This window comes from Manis pentadactyla, chromosome 15, assembly GCF_030020395.1.
Source record: "Manis pentadactyla isolate mManPen7 chromosome 15, mManPen7.hap1, whole genome shotgun sequence".
In the NCBI taxonomy this organism is placed as follows: Eukaryota; Metazoa; Chordata; class Mammalia; order Pholidota; family Manidae; genus Manis; species Manis pentadactyla.
In genome coordinates, this window is record NC_080033.1 from 10,361,320 (window position 1) to 10,382,879 (window position 21,560).

The following is a 21,560-nucleotide window of genomic DNA, read 5'->3' on the forward strand; positions in this document are numbered from 1 at the left end:
TGCCTTAAATAAAGCCTTATCACTGCTGAACTTACTATGTTTTGTCCCTGTACCCTTCTAGTGGTGTCTTTGTTATTGTGTTATTTCATTCCATCTTCTAGACTTAAGCACAGTCGTGTCTCTCTCTGTCCTACTTCAGACAGTAGGGAAGGGCTACTGAGATCTGTGATTTGAGCTTGCAAGTTCGCATCACCTGGGTGACCCGGACAGGACTGCAGCTGTATGACCACGCTCTTTAGTAGCCTGCCTTCTTTGCTTTCAGAAGTTCTCAGAACATAATCTCACTCCATCCAATGCTCTGCAGCTCCCCCAATCCTGGAGTGGTAGAGGCTTAGTTCCCATGCCATGCAGATTCAAGCAGACACTGGATGCCAGGTGACCCTGGCTTCAGGAGTTGGCAAGAGATCTGCCCTATGCCAAGCAGGAGTTCAATGAGCTTCCCTTTATTCCCTCCATTCTTCCTTGCTATCTCTGCTGCCTGCATGGTTGCTGCTATTTGCTGCTACTCTTGTTTTAATGAATTCCTTCCTTGCCTACACTCATCCAAGCTGTTCGAGAATTCTCTGAGTCAAGAACCCTCCCCTGTCCAGGTTGTTTCACCTTTTGCATGAGGAGAGACCTCCCCAGACTCAGCTGCCCGACAACAAGGAGGGTGTGACGACAGAATGACCTGAGGGGGACCTGAAGACAGTGGGAAAGAAACGGCTGGAGACATGGCCTAGGAACCTGCCTGGAGGTGGCCAGACATGAAAGCAAGTGGGGATCAAAGGATAGGAAAGAGGGAGGTCCCAGAAATCACTTCAGGGGAGTGAGTGAGAGGGCCTGGGAGGGACAGGGCTGTGGTTGAGCTTAACCTGCGAAACACTGATTTCTGAGGCAGAGCTGTCTAAAATGACAACAAGCCTTGGGTGTGGCTGCAGGAGGCTGTGGCCTGAGTGGACGCTGGAGATGAGGGTCCTAAGAGGCAGGTTCTGGTCTGGCTGCTGCTGCTCAGGTGGCAGCCAAGTCCCCTGGGATACTGGCACCCACCCCCATTTCACCACTGGCCCTGACCTGCCAAATCCTTGTGCCAGGGTCACATATAGAGATGCATAAACACCTGTTGAAACATCTATTGAACCAATGAATGTGCGGGAGGATTCGAGGTGGAGACAGGAGGAAGGGAGGAGGTGTGCCTGGGGGCTTCACGGTGACAGTGATGGGAAGGAGCAGAGCACACTCAGCTGGAGGGACCGGATCACGGAGCAGAAGGGATGGCCTGCCAAGAGGCGGTCACTGATTTCCTGGCTCACCTGGGAACTTGGCCTGATTTGTCCCACAAGTTAGCGACCTCCTCACATACACATCCTCTCCAGCCTGTCTGGAATGCTCCTCCCTCACCTTATTTGAGGACTCAGCCGAGATGTCACCTCCTGGGAGGGACCCGTCCTGGGCCCCCATTCTCTACTGCACCCTGTGTGGTTCCTCAATAGCACAGTTTGAGTGCATCTCACACACCATTATATTGAAAATGTTAGTAAGTTTCACTTGGGTGTGTGGTGTGCAGAAGAAAGACCCACCACCCAGACATCCACATTCTAATCCCTGGAACTTGCGAGTATGTTCCCACAGGGAAAAAGGTCTTTGCAGAAGTGATGAAGTTAAGGATCTTGAGATGGGGAGGTTGTCCTGGATAATCATGACAGGCCCAATGGCATTGCAAGGGTCCTTATAAGTGGAAGAAGGAGATTTAAAGATATTAACTGCTGACTTTGAAGTTGCGTGAAGGGGCCGAGGCCAGGAAGGCCGGTGGCTCCTAAAGCTGGAAAAGACAAGGAAACGGACCCTCCCCCAGAGCCTGTAAAAGGAACCAGTCCTGCCAACACCTTGATTTTAGCCCAGTGAGACCTAGTTTGGATGTCTGACCTCAGAACTGTAAGAATAAATCGATATTGTTTTAAACCACTAAGTTTGGGGGATTTGTTGCAGCAGCCATAGCTAAGCAATACAGGGTTTAGCACTTGACATGATGCCAGTCCCAAAATGCTTTAAAAAATCATCAAGACTCAAAAGTTTCAAGCCAGTGGACCCAGGGAATTATAAACAACAACCGCATGGGAGGCAGACCCACTTAGGTGGGAGAGAAACCTGCTACCCATTAAGGTTGATGTTGAACTGAACATGCTTTGAATTAGATAGTATCTTCGGGACATATTCTTGAAATAAGACATGACATCTCCATGCTTATCTGTTGCTTATTTATATTCAGCTCTTCTACCTGGAGGGCTGACTCTTCACCTGAGTGCCTGGCACATGGAAAGGCTCAAGGACCATCTGTTGAATGACTGCTGACATGTGAATTCTGACCGATGGGGAGGAGGTGAGGAAGGAGCATTCCAAAGGCCCGACCCTGGAATTGCTCTGGAGAGGTTGCCAAGGGCCTGGGGAGCAGGGCTAGGCTCAGGCAGCGCTGGGGTGATGGCACTAGGGAGGGAGCCAGCTCCGCCTGGCCCTGCCTCCTGCTGGATGCATGGTCTTTAGCAAATCACTCTCTCTCTGGGTCTCTGTCTTCTACTCCATAAAACAGGGAGGCATTCCCTGTCCTATGCATTCTCCTCAGTTTTCTGTGGTTCTAATGAGGAAAAGGAGGTGAGAAGAGTTACATGAACTGCAACGAAGCCCAGCTGCCACGTGAAAGCCAGGGCAAGAATGTGAATGCATATGGAGCCCAGGCAAGGACTGAGGCCCACGCCAGGTGGGAATGCCAGCTGAGCACTACCCGATCTCCTGAATTTTCAAGAAGAGTGACAAATCTGGATTTGTGAGTGAATTCGCCCAATTTTTAAATGTTGTGAACTAATTCAAAATTTTTTTAAACCATGGGCCAAAGAGACACCACAAGTTGTCAGTGTCTGCTCTCTGACACGTGGCTTCGTGGAGCCTGTCACAGGGGCAAAATAAGTTCTCTGCAAGTTACTGGGTCCCCAAGGTACCATGAGGGAGCAGGTGTCCCTGTATGGGCCCAGGCCTCAGCCTCAGCCTATGGACAGTGAAGGCTGCCCCTGCTCAAGGCTTCTAGGTCTCCGTGACTGCCAGGGCAAAGTCCCAGCCAGCAAAGGTGGCACCAATGCTGCCCCAACCGTAGCACCTCACGTCAGGTGCTAAAACAGACTACCTCAATCTTTACAACCTGAGACATGAGCATTTTTATCCCCATTTTTCAGGAGAGGAGACTGAGGCCTGAAGAGGGGATATGGCCCACCTAAGGTCACACAGCTAGTGAGTGGTGGAGCTCAGGCTCAGCTCCCCACCTCATGCCCTGTCACACAGCTGGCAGTGGGAATGGGGATCCCCCCACCCCAGCCTCCAGATGGCTCCACCCAGCCCCGGGTCAGGCAGCCAGCCAGCCTCTCACCAGACTCCGCTGACGCAGCGAGTGGACAGCGCCCGGGGCATGATCTCCGAGCCCTGCTGCATGAAGCCCCCCACGGGGAACCAGAGGCTGTTGCCCAGTGTGTACTGGTTCTCCAGGATGTGGGGGCGTGCCCGCAGGCACGGATGTGGGTTATACCACTCGTAGGGGCTCAGCCTGTGGAGAGAGACATGGTGGGGGGTGGACAGGTGGGGAGAAAAAGCAGAGAAACAGGAAAGAGAGCCGCCGTGGTCATAAGAGATGGGGGAGAGAGAAAACGGAGGGGAAAAGAGAGACAGAGAGGTGGACAGGGAGGCACGCACAGAGATAAAGAAAGAAAGGAGACACAAACAACAGGAAGGAGAGAGGCCCAGAGAGAGAACCACAGAGCAAAAGTCAGAGCCACAGGGTGAGAGAGAGAGGCAGGGCCCTGAAACAGGGAGAAAGGGGGGTGCAGGGAACCCCAAGCCCCAGACAGAGGTCAAGGATGGTACCAACAGATGACAGAGTGTGCAGGTCAGTCACGGAGGCCCTGGCTCCTCCCACCCCTTCTTCCTGGGCAGCAGGAGGCGGACTCACCTGGCGGCCAGGAACAAGACGCAGCTGACAGCCAGGTAGGCGAGAAGCATGAAGAGCCACACAGCAGGGGAGAAGGGGTCCAGGAAGGAGAAGTAGCCAGGCTTGCGGCCCTGGGGGCAGAGGCAGTGAGACCTGGGACCACCCTGACCTGAGCTGCATCCCCAGCCCTCCCCTGCCCCCAGGGGCCCAGCAGTCCACCTGGCCCATCAGGGGTCCAGCCCACTGCCAGCCCCTGCCCCAGCCTCACGTCCCCAGGGGAACCTACCATGTGCACTCGATACAGGATGCTGATTCCCAGGGTCATGAAGGGTTTGGAGAAGTCAATGACCTTCTCCCGCTCGGCTGTGATGGTAAATGCAGCCACAGCCAGGTCTGCCTTCTGCTGGAGGGGAAGCAGGGTGGGGGAATGGGGGTGGGCCAGGGAGACAGACGGGCAGTTAGGGAGAAATGCATTGAGAGTGCAACTGAGAGGAACTATCAGAAGCCGAAAGAGAGGAGGACAGAAGGAAACAAGAGTCTGCACTGGCCCCAGGAGTGCACCTTGGGCCAGAAATTAGATGCTCGTCATCCCACATCTGCTCTAAGAGGCTCCTGGGACCTCCTTCTTGCCAGGCTGTACACCCCTTCCAATTCCCCCTGCTCCCATCAAGTTCATCAGTAAGATGTTACTTTATAAAACCTACTACTGACCTCCATCTCCCTGACCATCCCCACCACCTGGTCCTGGAGAAAGCCTGAGATTGGAGTCTAGAGGCCGGGATACTGACCCATTCAGGACCTTCTTTGGGCTTTGGTTTCCTTTTCTGTCTTAACAGTTAAAGACATGGAATATTTATTATGTGCTCACTATGTGTGCCAGGCTCCATGCTAGATAGCACTTCATATAGATTACCATAGATTTATATAAATTACCATAGCATACTCCTCCCAACAGCTCCCTGGGGCCACTGCTAGCCCCATTTTATAGGTGGGGAAACTGTGTCTCAAAAGGGAAAGGCAGGAGCTGGGGACCACAAAGCTGAGATGGGACCTCTACTCTCCTGCCCCGTCAGGCACTGGTGGCCTGGATGTGCGCATGAAGGCACTCCTCAGGCGCTGGAGCAGTGCCCAGCTCAACTGAGATAATGACGCAGGGAAGCTGCCCTGGGTCTGGAGTGGGGGAAAGGTGCCTGGGACCCAGGTCTGAAGCAGTGAGGCATGGGGAGTGGGTGGGTGGGACGGAGAGAACGGTCTGGATTGGCACTCAGGAAAATCTGATCCAGAGGGCCATCTCGCTCTGGCCCAAGTGGACACTAGCAGGCCCTTAGCTGTGGTCTGGACACAGACTGGGATACAACCCGGCACGTTCCACACCCTACCCCACACACTGACACACACATATGCGCTGCACATGTGAGCACTGTACACAGTGATGTCCATGCCACCACCATGTGCACACCACACCCACACGTGTGGGCCCAGACACAGGCTGACCCAGTGACGCACTGCCCACAGAGACACAGGCCCTGGGCACAGGTGTAGGGAGGAGAGGAGCCACGTGGGAGGTGGGGGCACACATACAAGTGGCCCTTGTGTGTACATACATGACAGAACAGGCATGGCAGGGTACTGAGAAGGGCCTGGCAAGGGGCTAGGGAGCCCCAGCTCAGCCCGAGTGCCCTGGGTGACTTTGGACAAGGGCCTCCTTGTCTCCGGCCCTCAGTTTGCTCATCTATATAATGGAGGTGGGGATTGGGCAAAATATCTCACACGGCTCTCCCGGTCCTGGGGTTGGGACCTGGTACCCAGATACCCCTTCCAGGCATGCTGACCCCACCCACCAGGCCTCAATCAGGCCCCAGAATTGACTCCAAGCAGAGACCTCCACCTAGGGCTGAAATAAGGCTCAAGGTCCGGGATCATTGGTCCAGGGGGAGACACGCTCACCACAAAGGGGCTGAGGCTGAGAGTACATGAGTTAGTACAGGCCCAGCTAGAATGGAGGCAGGGAGAGAGGGCACAGGTCCAAAAGATAACCACAAGGTAGAGAGAGGTGGCACAGGCTGAAAATAAAACCAAGGTCAAGGAGAGATCACATGGGTCTGAAATGAAAGCCCCTGTCAGGGAGAGAAGGGACAGACCTCAAAGATAATTCAATGTCAGGAGAGAGGACAGACCCAAAAGATAAACCAAGAGGAGGGAGATGGCACAGGTCTAACTAAAAAGCTAACACGGTGACAGGGAGACGGCCCTGGCCCTGGCAGGACGGGTGCACAGCCCAGGTGGAATCCAGAGGCAGCGGTATGGCAGGGACCCAGGACATGCCCTTGGGAATTCCTGTTGTTGATACTAAGGAGCACCTCTCTCCTTTGTTGTGCACCTGCCACGTTTATGACTGATACATGAATTATCAGGAACAATGTCAGCCAGTAAAGAAATCCTATTATTTTTATGCTCCCAGAGAGATCTGTCCTGGCAAGGCCCTGTACGGGGGCCTGAGTCCCCATTTCAGAAAGCAGGAGACAGGAGCCTCTCAGATGGACTCGGGAGGGTCCCCGTGGTCCCCAGGCCAGGCATTCGGGAGCCCACTTCCTCCCCAAAGACTGCAAGGCTCCCGGCTCCTTCCTGTTCCACCCCTTGCTGGCTCAACCAGCCTCTCCCACTCCCGAGAGCTGGCCTCAGGCTCATCACCTAGTGGCTCCTTCTTCTCTTTCCTGCCTCCCCGTGTGTCCTCCAGCAGCAAGGGCAGCATAGCTCTGCTCCCAAAACACAACTGGGATCCACCTGCCTCGCGCCACCTCCAACCCCAAGCCCAGACCATGTATGGCTCTCTCCTGACAACTGCATTACTTCACTGGCCTCCCTGCTGCCACTCATAACCCCCCAACCCAAAGGGAGAGCTTCCTGTTCAAATCCCACAGCGGCTTCCCATGGCACCTAAGACAAAACCTTTCATGGCTAAGAGGCCTTATGTGACCTGAGATCCCCCTGCCTGCCGGCCTTACCTCACCCTCAGCTCAGCCACAACAGCTGCTTTTTGCTCTTCAACACAACAGGCTTGTTCCCACCTCAGGACTTTGCATACACTCTTCCCCAGCTCTTCCTCACCGCTGGAGGCTTAGCTCATACCTCACCCTTGCTGCCCGACCCAGCAGCCTCCAGATCCCACCCATGCCCACCCCAGGATCCCCTCTCTCCCACTACCTGTTACCCTACTAACTTTCAAACTCCTTGCCTATCTGATTATTTAGAGGTCCACCCCAAAGCCTATGCAGAGTATGTTCCCAACAAATACCACTTGGTTTTGGACAAGCCTGGTCACTGAATAGCACCCAGATGGCTAAGGCCCCCACCACATTCCTGGGCTTCTTGCCACCTCTCTCCTGCCAGCTGCTTTCTGGCCTGAGCATCCTCTCTGCCCTGCAGAACTGGAACCCACCCATCCCTACAGGGCCCCCTTGCACTCTCCCGCCACTGCAACATCTACCATGGACCCCCACATGTTAGACACCCCTTGATCTCAGCACTTAGCTCAGGCTAGAAAACAACTTTGCTTCTCTGCCTCTGCTACTAGACCTTCAAAGGCAAGGTCAGCTAGACTGGCATGTGTCTCTTCTACTGAAAGCCCAAGAATGTTGCCCCTTCCCTCTTGGGGCCTCCCAGAGGCTTTGGGACAACCTCTCCTTCCCTGGGCCTGTGGATCCTCACATGGGTCCAGGGGCTCCCCCTCACACAGCACTTAGCCCCGGCCACTGTTCAAGGGCCTTCTCTCCCCAGAGCAGCTCATTTCACTCCCAGAACAACCCTACATAGGAGGGACATGAAGTAACAGCTAAGGAGGCACAGTGAAGCTAAGTACCACGTCCAGTGGACCCCAGATTCAGAACCACTCCCCCTGAGGGGGCTTCACCTGTCCACTGCACCCTCAGTCATGGCCAGGGCTGTCTGAGGTCAGAGTCTAGGTGTGCAACAATCTCTGGTCTGGGAGCACAGAGTGACCAGAGAGAGCAAGTTCTTGAGCCTCCGTGAACACGCAGCAGACGCAGTCTCCCCCCGCTCCCAGTGCCATTGCAGGCAGAAGCCTGGGAGGCATCCTTGACCCTCCACCCGCCCCCCCCGCCGCTCCCCCAACACCCACTGCTCCGATCCTCAAGCACTGCCCCCAAACACCTCCAGCATCGGGCTGCTTCTCTCGGCCTCCACTGCCCTGCCCTTGTCCAGATCAGAGTCTCAGGGCCGGAAAGCTCCTCTGTCCCTCCCAGACTGCTCAGCAGGCAGCCCGAGGGACCCCAGAAACTGTGATTCAGTCATGCCAGCCCCTGCAAAAGCTCACAATCTACCATCCGAACTCCTGGCCTGGCCCCAGGAGGCTCTGCCCCACCTGGCCCCTACTACCTCCCCAGCCTCATCCCCCACTGCCACAGACTGAATGTTGTGTCCTCCCAACATATTTGTATGCTGAAATCTTAACCCTCAATATGACGATATTGGGAGGTGAGCAGGCCATGAGGGTGGAGCCTCACAAATGGAATTAGTGCCCCTACCCCTTCCACCAGAGCTTCCTCAACCCTTCCTCCACGTGAGGACACAGCAAGCAGATGGCCATCTGTGAATGAGGAAGCACGTCCTCACCCAACACTGAGTCTGGACCTTGATCTGGGACTTCCCAGCCTCCAAAATTGTGAGAAATGAACTTCTACGGTTTACAAGCCAGCCAGTCTGCGGTGTTCTGTTACAGCAGCACAAACAGACTAAGACACCTGCCATCTTGGGCTGTGTCCCGTTGCACTCTGCCCCTCTGTCCATTCAGTCATTTATCTTCTCAACAAGAATCTGTGGGATACCCACGACTGGCCAAGCACAGCTCTAGCTTTGGGAATACAGCAGTGAAAATAAACCTAAGGTCATGTGTGACAGTGCCATGAAGACATATGACACAGGACACATGACAGACTACCAGAAGAGGCTAGTCTGGATCCACTCCCCGCTGGGGGGAGGTCTTGAGTACAAATATGGGGGAAGCACACAGAGAACCATGAGAAGATCTGGAGAGAAAGTTCCAGAGAGGGACCAGTCTCTAACGTGGAGGAAATTTGCCAGGTCCAGAGTGACTGGAACAGAATTGGAGGGGCAGGAAATGCAGCACAGCGGGGCCAGGGTCCTGTAGGGCCTTGGAGGCCACAGTAAGGGGGCTGGGTTCTACCCCAAGGGCAACAAGGGACGTCACATGAGAGGGTGTGAGCAGGGGAATGACAATGATATGGCTGTGAGGACAGACCACAGGGGCAAGAGTGGAAGCAGTGTGGGGGCCAGGAGGCCGACTGAAAAAGTCCCAGGAGAAGCTGGGGGTGGAGCTATGGGGTGGTGGCGGGAGGTCAGATTGGGGTTTCCTTCTGCAGAGAAGACAGATAGATCCTTAAGTGCTGCATGTTCCTTCGAGGCTCCTTTGAAGCACCCTTCCCACCTCCTCCTCCCTACCCTTTATTTCCTAGCAGAGACATGTATTTCTTAAGAGAAGACTTCTCTCCCCAAGGGGAACCTGACAAGTTAATCTTAGAATTAAATGGGGAACCAAATAATGAGCCACCTATACAAATGACAGGAGGGCTGTCTAGATGCCTGAAATCCCCCCAAAGCACTTGTGATTGTCCCCCAGTCCCAAACCTGCCCTCTAAACCAGAGCTGTGTGGTTCTGCTCAGCCATCAGCTCCCTGTCAGGCTCTGCCAACAGGGGGAGCAGAGGGAGGCTGTAAGGCTGGAGCCAGGAGAAGGCGCCTGCTCCTTCCCGGTGGCAAAGCAGCGGTTCCTCCCTGGTGCGGCAGGTGGCTCCACTTTGCAGCTTCCCGGCACTTACAGAACTGGCCTCACTAAGCCCCTCCGGGGGACAGCAGTGCCAGCCAGCGAGCACCCCCCTCCTCAGGGATTGGGTTTCAGCCCCTCAGAGCCTTTCCCCTAAGTTTCTGTAGCTTCAGCTTTTCCCTTTGTTCCTTCAGAACTAGGCACCCATGCTACCTTGATGACACCTGAGAGCAAGGCAGTGCAAACTATGGCCCTCAGGCCAAGTCCAGCCCATCTGCCTGACTTTGTAAATAAAGCTTTATTGGAACACAGCCATGCCTGGATGTTTAGGTACCATGACTGCTTTCCATACAACAAAGGTTGAGTAGTTGACATTATGGTCCAAAAGCCAAAAATATTTACTATCAGGCCTTTTATAGAGAAAGTTTTCTCATCCCTGCTTTGGTGTTCAACTTCTGTCCTCTCAGTTACCTAGTTTAACAACTTTATTCCTAGTAAATAATTCTCTTAATTCAATATCTGGCACAGCTTATCTCCTGGCAAGATACAGACTAATGCAGAAAAGACAATGTCCAGTCAGTGAGTACTCAGGCTACGTGGTCACTTCAGTCCACAGGTAGGTGTTGGTTCTCTAGGAAGGCCCAGTAATGAATGGTTTCTGAAAAGGGTAGTTATCTGCAGAAGAGAACATGATCTACTCCAAAACCCTAGAGGTCTCTTGCTGCCTGCATCCCTATTTGTCCCCAACACTCGGCACAGCCCTGAGCTGCTGGGTCATCAGGCCCAGGGAGCTGACCAGCCTGCAGGCCGTGGGAACTTGCTGCACAGACTTTGAGTGCTCTGGGCCTCTTCAAAATGAAAAGCCTCATGGGTTGCTCAGTAAACAGACTCAAGTAGTACACACAACTTATACCCAGTTGTAAGTTGCTGCCCAAATCCAAAAAAATCCCATCAGTTGTCACCGGTACCAGACAAATAGTACCTTCTCCTCTGAGTTTCAGCTCCACTGGGCCCCTTACCTGGATTTCTAAGTTCTAATCTTTCAAACTTCTTCCCTCGTCCCCTCAACCTTTGGGTGGTGGCTGCTTCCTGCAGCGGCTACCTCCATGATCTCTTTTCAGTTTCTCGGTTAGCTGGTCAACAACTTTACATACAGTTAACAATTCTTTCTATCCAATTCTCTGTTCAAACAGCTGAGTGATTCTGTCCAAGTAACTGATGGTGTTTTTGTCTCCCAGTTGGACCCCGAGTGACCGGTATCAGCAACAGCGTTACTTGCTACTGTTTACTAAATGCAACCCCCTTACGAAATGCTGCTTCCCGCTCATGAGATCTGATCGGCACGGTGTTGCCAGTGGAGTGGACCAGGGTGTGTGGGCTAATGAGATCGAGTTCTCTGTGGCCCATATGATGACAGGAAGCCAGAGAACTGATGTTGCCCTGAGGCAAGGCTGCTGGCTGCTGGTGGTCTGCGAAAAGCGGAATGGAGCAAAAAGCACTTGGTCAGCAGCTCACACCAGCTGCCAAGGGCTGCGTTGAGTTGTTCTAGTAAAGATATTTTGGGCCACCAACTGCAATCAGAGTCACCACCTGATGATGTTCACAGTAATCCACAGTACTTCTCCAAGACCCAGCCACCTTCTGCGCGGGCCAAACAGGCCAGTTGGATGGGAATGCGATCACTACCCATGCACCTTTGAAGCTGTTAATGGCAGCACCAATCTCCACAATTTCCCTGTAAGATGTAGAATTGCTTTTGAATTACTATCCTGGGAAAGATGGGAAATCCTAGAGGCTTCCATTGGCTCTTTCTACCATTAGGGCCCTGACTCCCTGGATCAGTGAGCCAGTGTACGATTCTGCCAGCTGCCGTGTATGTCTATTCCAATTATATAAACAGGACCTGGTAAAAACACAGACCTATCAGGCTCATTCTGAGTTGAACTTGGGTTCAGACTCCATCTATCACCTGACCACATAAGCACCACTGTGGTCCACCAGGCAAAGCAGGAAAAATCAAAATGATTCACCATCTATAAAAATGACAGGAAGTTGTCCAAGTATCTAAAAGCCAATCAGAACTTCCAGTGTTGCAAAAGAGGCTGTATAGAAACTGGTGTAGTCCTTCTGGAAAGCAGTTCAACAACATATAAGAAAAGCCATAGAAAGAGTCTTCCCCTTCCACCCAGGCGTTCATTCCCAAGCAGCTGCAATGCAGGCAAAACTTGTGTGCATAAAGATGTTTATCATAGTTTGTAACAGCACAAACAAAAATACCTAGAAACAGCCAAGTACAAAAAAATGCTTCAATAAACTACAGCGCATTCACATGGGGATTAATATGCAGCCATGTAACTTTCTGTTTAGGTTAAAACAATAAGATATTACTTTTGGCCTCCAGACTGGCAAAGATTTCTTTAGAAGATTGATAATACCCATTGTTGGCAAGAGTGTGGGAAATCTGACATTCTCATGTACTTTTGGTGGGAATATAAATTGGTGGAACCTTTTTGAACAGCCATTTGGCAGTGTATACTTAAAAAACATTCATACTCTTTGACCCAGAGTTTCTACGGCTTGGAAGTTATCCCTCAGGAACCTGCCCACATATCCATAGGCCCTGTTGACAGCAGCATTGTCTATACTAGAAAAAACTGGAAACCACCCAAATAGGGGATGAGTTAAATAATGCATGCTCAGCTGCACAGTGAAATTTATATTTTTCCACTTGAATTTCAAATAAGGCATCTCAAACAATCCATGCCGGGAGATAAACTATTTCCCGAACCCCACCAAACTGCTCCTCCCATGTCCTCCCCATGGTAGAAACTGGCCTCACCTTTCACCCAGCTGCTCAGGCCAAACCCTGAAGTCACCCTTGCTTCCTCTCTCCCTCCTGTGCACATGTGCTCTGGAGGCACACCTGATACAGCCAGCACTCAAGCGCAAGCCAGTCTCTTCTCTCTTCTGAACCCAATGGCTTTCTAAATGGACCACCCTGTTTCTACTCTTGCCCCACTACAGTTATTTCTCAAGAGAGCAGCCAGAGTAATCATTTTTAAGTGACTTAAAAATTAATCAAGGTGGTATATCCATACAGGGGGATATTATTCAGCCCCAGCAAGGAATGAAGTGCTAGTCCATGCTGCAATGTGGATGAACCTCAAACACATTACACTGAGTGAAAGAAGCCTGAAACAAAAGGCCACATATTAGATAATTCCATTTATATGAAATATCTAGAATAAGTAAATCCATGAGACAGAGAACAGACTGGCGGTTGCCAGGAGCTGGGGAAGAGGGAATGGAGATTGACTGCTTAATGGGTAGGGGGTTTTCTTTTGGGGTCATAAACATGTTTTTGGAACTAGACAGAGGTGATGGTTGCACATTATGAATATACTAAATGCTTTAAAATGGCTAATTTTGGTACATGAATTTCACCTCACTAAAAGAAGAAATTACAAATTACATTATAGCATATTCCCTGCTTAAATCCTTCCAGTGGCTTCACACACAATAAAAAATCACATCCAAACTCCTCACCCACAAGGCTCCCACGACCTGGGCTCTGCTCTGGGACCTTACAATCTCCCTCACCCACTTCCCACAAAACTCTGTGAGGGAGATAATATATCATCTCCATTTCAAGAGGGGAAATTGTATTCGGAGAGATGAAGTGGCTTGCCAGGGATCACTAGGAACACAGGCAACCTGAAGCGAGGTCTGCCTGACTCCTCACCAGCTCATGACCGTAGCAGATGCCACACAGACCCTCCTTCAGGACCAGGCACTTATTGCCCCAGCTACTGAGGGTGCTGGTGGCTGACTGTTCTTGGCTCTGTAGATGGAAGAGCTGTGCGGTCCAGTGTCCTGATCCTCCCTAAGGACAGCCCTCTCCAATAACATGTCAGTGGGGCATATAAAGGCCACCCCCCTTTCCTCAGCGGGATGTCTCTGATGACCTCCCCAGCTCCAGAGCTGCCTGGGGCACAGCTGAGGCCCAGCCATGACTGTTCTGCTACTCAACTCCTTCCTCTGCCCAGGTCTGCTCCTTCACCCCCTCACAGGGCTGGTTTCCAAGGGCACACAACAAACCCTGTGCCTGTTAACCTCTATCTCAATCTGTGTCCTGTGATCCTGACCTAAGATATCTGCTCTGCCCTTAAGAACTGGGCAAGAAGGTGCGGATTTTATCCTGAGGGTCCTGGGGCCCTGTGGCTAAAGCATATGAGTGACAGGTCAGACTTGTACCACAGAAAGACCCTCCTGGAGGACAAACTGGAGAACATAAGAGAAGCCAGGAGGCCAGTGAGAGGGGCCCGGGCCTCAATTCACACCATGATGGCAGGGAGAAAGCCAATCCCACCAGTGGCCACTGGGTGGAATAAAGGGACCTTAATACAAGACCCACGGATGAGCCCTGCACCTAACCAGGGGGTGACTGAGGGGATGCTGGTGTCCCGGGCTATCTTCCATCTGGAAATCACTCATCAGTTCTGAGCCAGCCTTTTGGGTGCCAGTCCTGGCCCTGTCAGTCCCTAGCCATGTGGCCTGGACATGGTTCCCTGGTGCCTTACTCTCCATTAGAGAAGACTAGGCTAATAGCAGGCCCTCCTCATGGGGTAGCCAGGAGTCAAAGAGTGACACAAGTTTAGAAAGCTTGGACAAAGGCCTGGCTTGGTGTGGGTGAGCATTATCCTGAACATGCCAGGCTCCCAGGTGCCTGCTGGGATGCTGCTGAGTCCCAGATCCAGCATCAGCAGGAGAGCAGAGAGCCTCTGGGCCTTGAAAGATGGTTAGGAGAATTAAGTAACTCTTGAAAAGTTCCTGGCACGTGGTGTGAAGTCAACAAACAGCAGCTGCCCCTGCTGTGTGGATGGTGGTGAAGATCTGCAAGAAGCTCAGCCTGCTTGGCCAACCCACAGCAGGCAGCTGAGCCTCTCAGCAAGGCCAAACACTGCCCATCCTGTGTGCTCCCATCCTGCTCTTCCTCCAATGTTCTCTCCTGAAATGTCATCGCCATTGCCCAGCTGCCCAAGCCTCCCTCCTGCAACCCCACCCCAGGCAGTCACCAAGCCCTGACGCTCGCCAGGCTTGCCTCATCTCCATCTCTGCCCAGCCCTTACCTCCCTGCTGCTCACCCTGCAGGCCCTGCTGCCTCCAGCCCACTGATTCCATTTCCTCAGTTGAGCCAGCTCAAAAACTTTGGGGGCGCAACACCCCCTGCTGAAGGCCAAACTTTAACCTACTCAGTAGCGGCAAGGCCATGCCTGGCCACAGTATCCCCAGGGGGTATAGAATAGGCACTCAATAAATGCTAACTGGCTGGAGAACAGACAAACACACAAATGTATGTTTGTGTTGGCCATGCCAACAGGAGCCATATTAACAATAAATGAGGAGCCCATGCATGCAGCACTCACTACCTGTTAGGCCCTGTTCTAAGCCCCTAGAGTAACTCGGCTCATGACAGCCCTCCATGCTCGTGGCTGTTATTTCCCCAGTTTTACAGTTGAAGAAATGGCATTACAGGGAGGTTGAGTAACTTGCCCAAGGTTATACCACTAGTGTGCAGTGGAGTCAAGATTCAAATAGGACTCAGGACCACAGTTGTAGCAACCCATCAGAAAAGCTTCTGCCACTGCACGATGCCCACCCCCGCGACCACTGTACCAAAGCCTCTCTGCTCCTGCTGGGAAGGCCCGGGGCACTGGGCCTAAGATCTGCCCGGATCACATGGCTGTAAATGGGCCCATTCCACTATTTTGTAGATGAATAAACTGGCATCCAGTTTATAATGACTTTATTTGGGGGGTATTCTCCTGGAGTCTGCTTATTTCTGGGGGCCCTGATGAACAAAAAGTTCTAAGCTCTGAGACTAAGGACCAGGCCATGGAAATGGAGGTCCTGGTGAAGCCGGCCAGTGGGGTGGGCACCAGGCCACCAGCTCTCCTCACTTGCTGTCTCCTCAGGTTCCAGATTCTGACACTTCAAGCCCACCCGGGACAGCAGCTTTCAAACTGGCTGGCAGCTGAGGGACAGTGCCTCAGGCCTGCCTATGGGATGGGGTTGGGGAGACCTAGTCCCCAGGACCCTGGGGACACCCCCACCTCTGCCTCCACCAGAGCCGCTGTGCTTTGTCCAGGGTTCTGAGGGCACTTTCAGTTGGGAAAAAGTTTCTGCAGTCAAAACAACATCTGAAAATCAGGTCCTAAGGGATAAAGTGGCCTTCTTGAGTCTACCCTGCTGACATTCAGCAGCTTGGATATAGTGAATTCTGGGAATGGAGAGATAGGAGAGTGAGAATCCCTTATACCCTCAGCCAAGTCCCATGTCAAGGCCACTCTGACTGCTCAGCTACGGACCCCTGCCCTGGGTGTGCCCAAGCCAGGGGCCTGTTTGTCTCCTGTGGCACAGTCCTGCCTCTGGGCCACTGCCCACATGGTTTCTTATGTCTGCAATAAAGAGGAACTACATATCGGGTCCCCCTCTCTGACAAGCAATCTGTCCCTCTTTCCTGTAACCTTCACTATACCCATAGTCTGTAACCCACACTAGACCCTTAAGGCATCACTACCCCATGGTAGAGAGGGAGAAACCAAGGTTCAAGAAAGAGAAACAACTCACCTAAGAATTCAAACCCAGGGTGGCCTAACTCCAGAATATTCTTGCTGCAGCACCCTCAGCTGCCACCTCCCATGCCCCTGCTTCTCTCTCTCCTCATCTGCATCCAAACCTGCCCACGCTCAGGTCCAGGCTGGCTCTTCCATTGTGACCCACTCCCTTTTGCCCTGCCCCCCATTTGTAAATGCCATTTCTTTTGCTCTGAACACATTCCCCAACTGCCATATCCTCTTCACCTTGCTGAATTCTTCACACCCTATGGATGGCATCTCTTCTGGGAAGCCCTCCTTGGATGCCTGGCTGGGTCAGGAGCCTCCTCTAGGTCCCTCCTCTGAGTTTCTCACATCACAACCCCAGTGGCTCTGTCTCATAGTCATTTGCTTTTCTGCACCATAAGGTGACCCTAAGCTCTTGGGGGCAGGGTCCATGTCCACTATATCCTGAGCCCAGCATGGTACAAAGCACATAATAAATGCTCAATAAACACCTGCTGAATGAGTGGACTAGTGAGTTCAGCAGGCAGCCTTGATGTCTGTAATGTGCCAGGCTCTCCTGGCAGGTACAGGCATCTCACACAAATGAGGCACCATCCTTGTCCTCCTGGCCTGATCCTGCCTCCTACAGAGAGCCTCCCTCGACCTCCTTGGCCTTTGCCCAACTCCCTACTCCACGTCTTTCATTCACTCAACGAATCTTTGCACACTAAGCCAAAGTGACATGAGGGGAGTATCTGGCAAAGCAGGACCCAGGAGGTGATGCATCACCTCTTGTCCCTACTTGCCTACCCCACGGTGCTCACCAGGCACAACAGGTACACAGCGTACCATGGGCATGGTTGGTGTGAGGAGCCCTCAGTGACTTACTCCTCTTACTCTGTTAGACTAGTTCAGAGGTTCCACTGGCTGCCCACTGGCCTGCCCTCCCCACACGCCTAGGCCATGGCCCCTTCCCCAGCCTCAGTCCAGCCATACCCGGTTGATGAGCTCGCCAACCATGCCTGTCCAGGAGCCATTGGGCTCGGGTGCCCCATACAACCCGTCCTCCACCAGCCGCAGGCGGTAGCGGAAGCGCAGCAGCTCGGCCAGCTCCCGCAGCATATCCACGCAGAAGCCTTCAAAGCGCTCGTTCCCCGACAGGGCCTGGAAGTTGGGCCGGCGCATGACGTACGGGTTCTCCTGAGGAAGGAGGAAAGAAGAGGGGTCAGAGACTGGGCACCAGGGGCTGGGTCAAAAATCCAGAGCCCAGGCGGGGCAGCTAGATCAGGAATCTGCTTGCAGAGTGGGGATGATGGAGTCATTGCACACATTCCTTTCTTGTAAGTGCTTGGAGTCAGGGATGGGCCAGAAAGAAAGCACAGAGCCACTGCCCACCCCTAGCGGATCATAAGGAGCCACTTTAATCTCCACCAGCCAACCTGATGTTTAATCGTCTCAAACTTAAATGCCTATGAGGGAAACAGGTAATCTAAGAGTGAATCAAGAGATTGTGCCCAACTGGAAGAGAGTCTTTCAAAGTTTGGACTATGACCCACTGTAAGAGATACATTTTACAAATTTCACAAACCAAGTTGCACGTGCACACACATGCACATCATGAGGCTCAGTTCCACAAAGCCTTTAGTGACTATGGGCGATACAGCCTGATATTTTTTGGTCTGCTGTATTTCATATTTTTTACATGACCAGTAGAAACCCACTGAACTGACTCCATGAGCCAGCAATGGCTCAAAGAGGGTCTGCCCTACCAGGATTTAGCTTCAGCCTGATACCGCCATGAGGAAAGCAGGCCTGAGATACCAAAAGGTCCAATGTTAAGAGCTTTTGGAAACCAAGGTTGTTTTGTAAATATCTCCTGATTGTAAGGCTAGCAACAATTTAATACCTTTTTTTTTTTTAATGCTTTGTGGGCTAAACAAAGACCTGAGAGTTTGTGCTTTCTGGCTGATAGCTGCTTTGCAATGCTGATGCTTATTCCTGAGGGCTTCCAGCAGACTTCACTGACCCCCATTAGGCCACAGAAGCACAAAAGCAGAGAAAGCTTAGGTTTAAGATGAGGCAAATGAAGATGATGGTAACAAAATGGAAGCTTCACTTGATATGGTTATTGTCTAAATGGATATTTGTACTTTGTCACTTGGGACTTAGGAATAAAAGGAGTTAGGAAGTAGCCAGAAGAGCTTCGGCAATAATGGCATATGGTGACCAGGCATCAAGTATCTGCTGAGTACCAGCCCGCACTGTGTGTGCCCTCGGTTACCTCACTTTCACTCCTCACAGTGACCTTACACAGGAGGTATTATTAGACACATTTTATACAGTGGAAACTGAGGTTCACAGAGGTCAAGTACAGTGGTTTGTCACACAACAATAGATACTATGAGGCCACATCCTATACGGCTCTGGATTCCTGGACCCCATGAAGCCCCATTGCTGAGGGTGATGGGATGGAGGGAAGTTAGTACTTTTCTCTCTCTGCCAAGTTGCCTTTCCAAACCCAGAACCGCAGACCTGGGAGTAGGAATGTGAGATTGTACTAATAATAGCGGCGGCAGCTAGCATCTCTTGTGGGCTTGCTGTGTGTGGGCAGCTATTCTGTCAGTGTGGGAGGTTGGTATTATTACCTCTGCTTTAGATATGAGGACACTGAGGTCCCAACAAGTGAAGTAGTAAGTGGCTGAGATGGACAAGTAGGTGTGATTCCAAAACTCTGGTCATAAGCCCTGTCTGAACACAACTGCACAGAACAAGAGCCACACGGGAGAAGCCAGACACAGAGACAGGGCACCCAGGCCAGGTGTCAGAGCTGGAGAATCAGAAATCAATAATTCTCTAGACTAGCACCAGCATTAGTGCTGGAAGGCTCTCCCACATCTCTCCTGACATACAAAGCAGGAAACTGAAGCTCAGGGAGGTCAAATATCTTGTCCAAGGCCACACAGCTGAAGCAGGGTAGTGAGAAGGGGAGATGGGGCAGAGCTGGGATACAAAACCCAGTTGCTCTGCATTCTGAAACCCTTGTTCCTTCCACTAGGCCAAGTGATCTACAAATTCAAGATTGAGGTACATGGATTGTGGATTTGGGTTCAAGGCATCAGGATCAGGGTTTGAGCTGTGAGGCCAGAAAATGAGACTGAGGCCTATAAATAGAACTCAAGCTCAGAAAACAATGATCTGGAACTCAACTGGGAGCCACACACCATCAGAATGGAGAGCCTTAAGGGCTTTCAGACTTGGAAGCAAATCCTTCGTGGCAGCATTGCAGACAGACAGTGGGCTGTTGCTGAGTCTGATTCTGAGAGCTCATCCTACAGATGGCTGTGCACCTGAACACAAAACATAGGTCCGAAAGAGGAATGGCAGCAGGGCCCTGTAGCAGAACAAGGGCTGAAACAGCCTAATTTGGGACAGGTTAAAAGATTACTGATGTTGTCAAAGAATCCCAGGCAACTACTAAAATAAGTTCTATCAGATATGTTAAGAGAAAAAAGCAGACTCCACCCCAAAACTACTAGAACTGATATTGGAATACAGCAAAGTTGCAGGATACAAAATTAACACACAGAAATCTGTGGCTTTCCTATACACTAACAATGAACTAATAGAAAGAGAAATCAGGAAAACAATTCCATTCACAATTGCATCAAAAAGAATAAAATACCTAGGAATAAACCTAACCAAGTAAGTGAAAGACCTATACCCTGAAAACTACAAGACACTCTTAAGAGAAATTAAAGAGGACGCTAGAAAATGGAAACTCATCCTATGCTCTTGGCTAGGAAGAATTAATATCGTCAAAATGGCCATCCTGCCCAAAGCAATATACAGATTTGATGCAATCCCTATCAAATTACCAACAACGAACTGGAACAAATAGTTCAAAAATTCATATGGAAACACCAAAGACCCCAAATAGCCAAAGCAATCCGGAGAAGGAAGTATAAAGTGGGGGGGATCTCGCTCCCCAACTTCAAGCTCTACTACAAAGCCACAGTTGTCAAAACAATTTGGTACTGGCACAAGAACAGAGCCACAGACCAGTGGAACAGAATAGAGACTCCAGACATTAACCCAAACATATACGGTCAATTAATATTTGATAAAGGAGCCATGGACATACAATGGGGAAATGACAGTCTCTTCAACAGATGGTGCTGGCAGAACTGGACAGCTACATGTAAGAGAATGAAACTGGATCACTGTCTAACCCCATACACAAAAGTAAATTCAAAATGGATCAAAGACCTGAATGTAAGTCATGAAACCATAAAACTCCTAGAAAAAAACATAGGTAAAAATCTCTTGGACATAAACATGAGTGACTTCTTCATGAACATATCTCCCCAGGCAAGGGAAACAAAAGCAAAAATGAACAAGTGGGACTATATCAAGCTGAAAAGCTTCTCTACAGCAAAGGACACCATCAATAGAACAAAAAGGTACCCTACAGTATGGGAGAATATATTCATAAATGACAGATCCGATAAAGGCTTGACATCCAAAATATATAAAGAGCTCACGCACGTCAACAAACAAAAAGCAAATAATCCAATTAAAAAATGGGCAGAGGAGCTGAACAGACAGTTCTCCAAAGAAGAAATTCAGATGGCCAACAGACACATGAAAAGATGCTCCACATAGCTAGTCATCAGAGAAATGCAAATTAAAACCACAAGGAGATATCACCTCACACCAGTAAGGATCGCCACCATCCAAAAGACAAACAACAACAAATGTTGGCGAGGTTGTGGAGAAAGGGGTACCCTCCTACACTGCTGGTGGGAATGTAAATTAGTTCAATCATTGTGGAAAGCAGTATGGAGGTTCCTCAAAAAGCTCAAAATAGACATACTATTTGACCCAGGAATTCCACTTCTAGGAATTTACCTTAAGAACACAGGAGCCCAGTTTGAAAAAGACAGATGCACCCCTATGTTTATCGCAGCACTATTTACAATAGCCAAGAAATGGAGGCAACCTAAGTGTCCATCAGTAGATGAATGGATAAAGAAGATGTGGTACATATACACAATGGAATATTATTCAGCCATAAGAAGACAAATCCTACCATTTGCAACAACATGGATGGAGCTAGAGGGTCTTATGCTCAGTGAAATAAGCCAGGTGGAGAAAGACAAGTACCAAATGATTTCAATCATATGTGGAGTATAAGAACAAAGGAAAACTGA

At 50.9% G+C, this 21,560-nt stretch overlaps 1 protein-coding gene across 3 annotated transcripts in view; it reads right to left on the reverse strand.

Annotated features, from left to right (window-relative positions):
• GRIK5 (glutamate ionotropic receptor kainate type subunit 5) overlaps window positions 1–21,560 on the reverse strand; it is a 53,546-nt gene that overhangs the window by 13,330 nt on the left and 18,656 nt on the right. For 2 of the 3 annotated variants that reach the window (XM_057493409.1, XM_036896471.2), the window contains 4 exons: window positions 17,347–17,550; window positions 4,236–4,352; window positions 3,971–4,080; window positions 3,395–3,568 (listed from right to left, as the gene is read on the reverse strand). In XM_057493409.1, the coding sequence (XP_057349392.1) occupies window positions 3,395–3,568; window positions 3,971–4,080; window positions 4,236–4,352; window positions 17,347–17,550 (605 nt within the window). The remainder of the gene's footprint in view (window positions 1–3,394; window positions 3,569–3,970; window positions 4,081–4,235; window positions 4,353–17,346; window positions 17,551–21,560) is intronic. The other variant, XM_036896472.2, reaches the window with a different exon arrangement.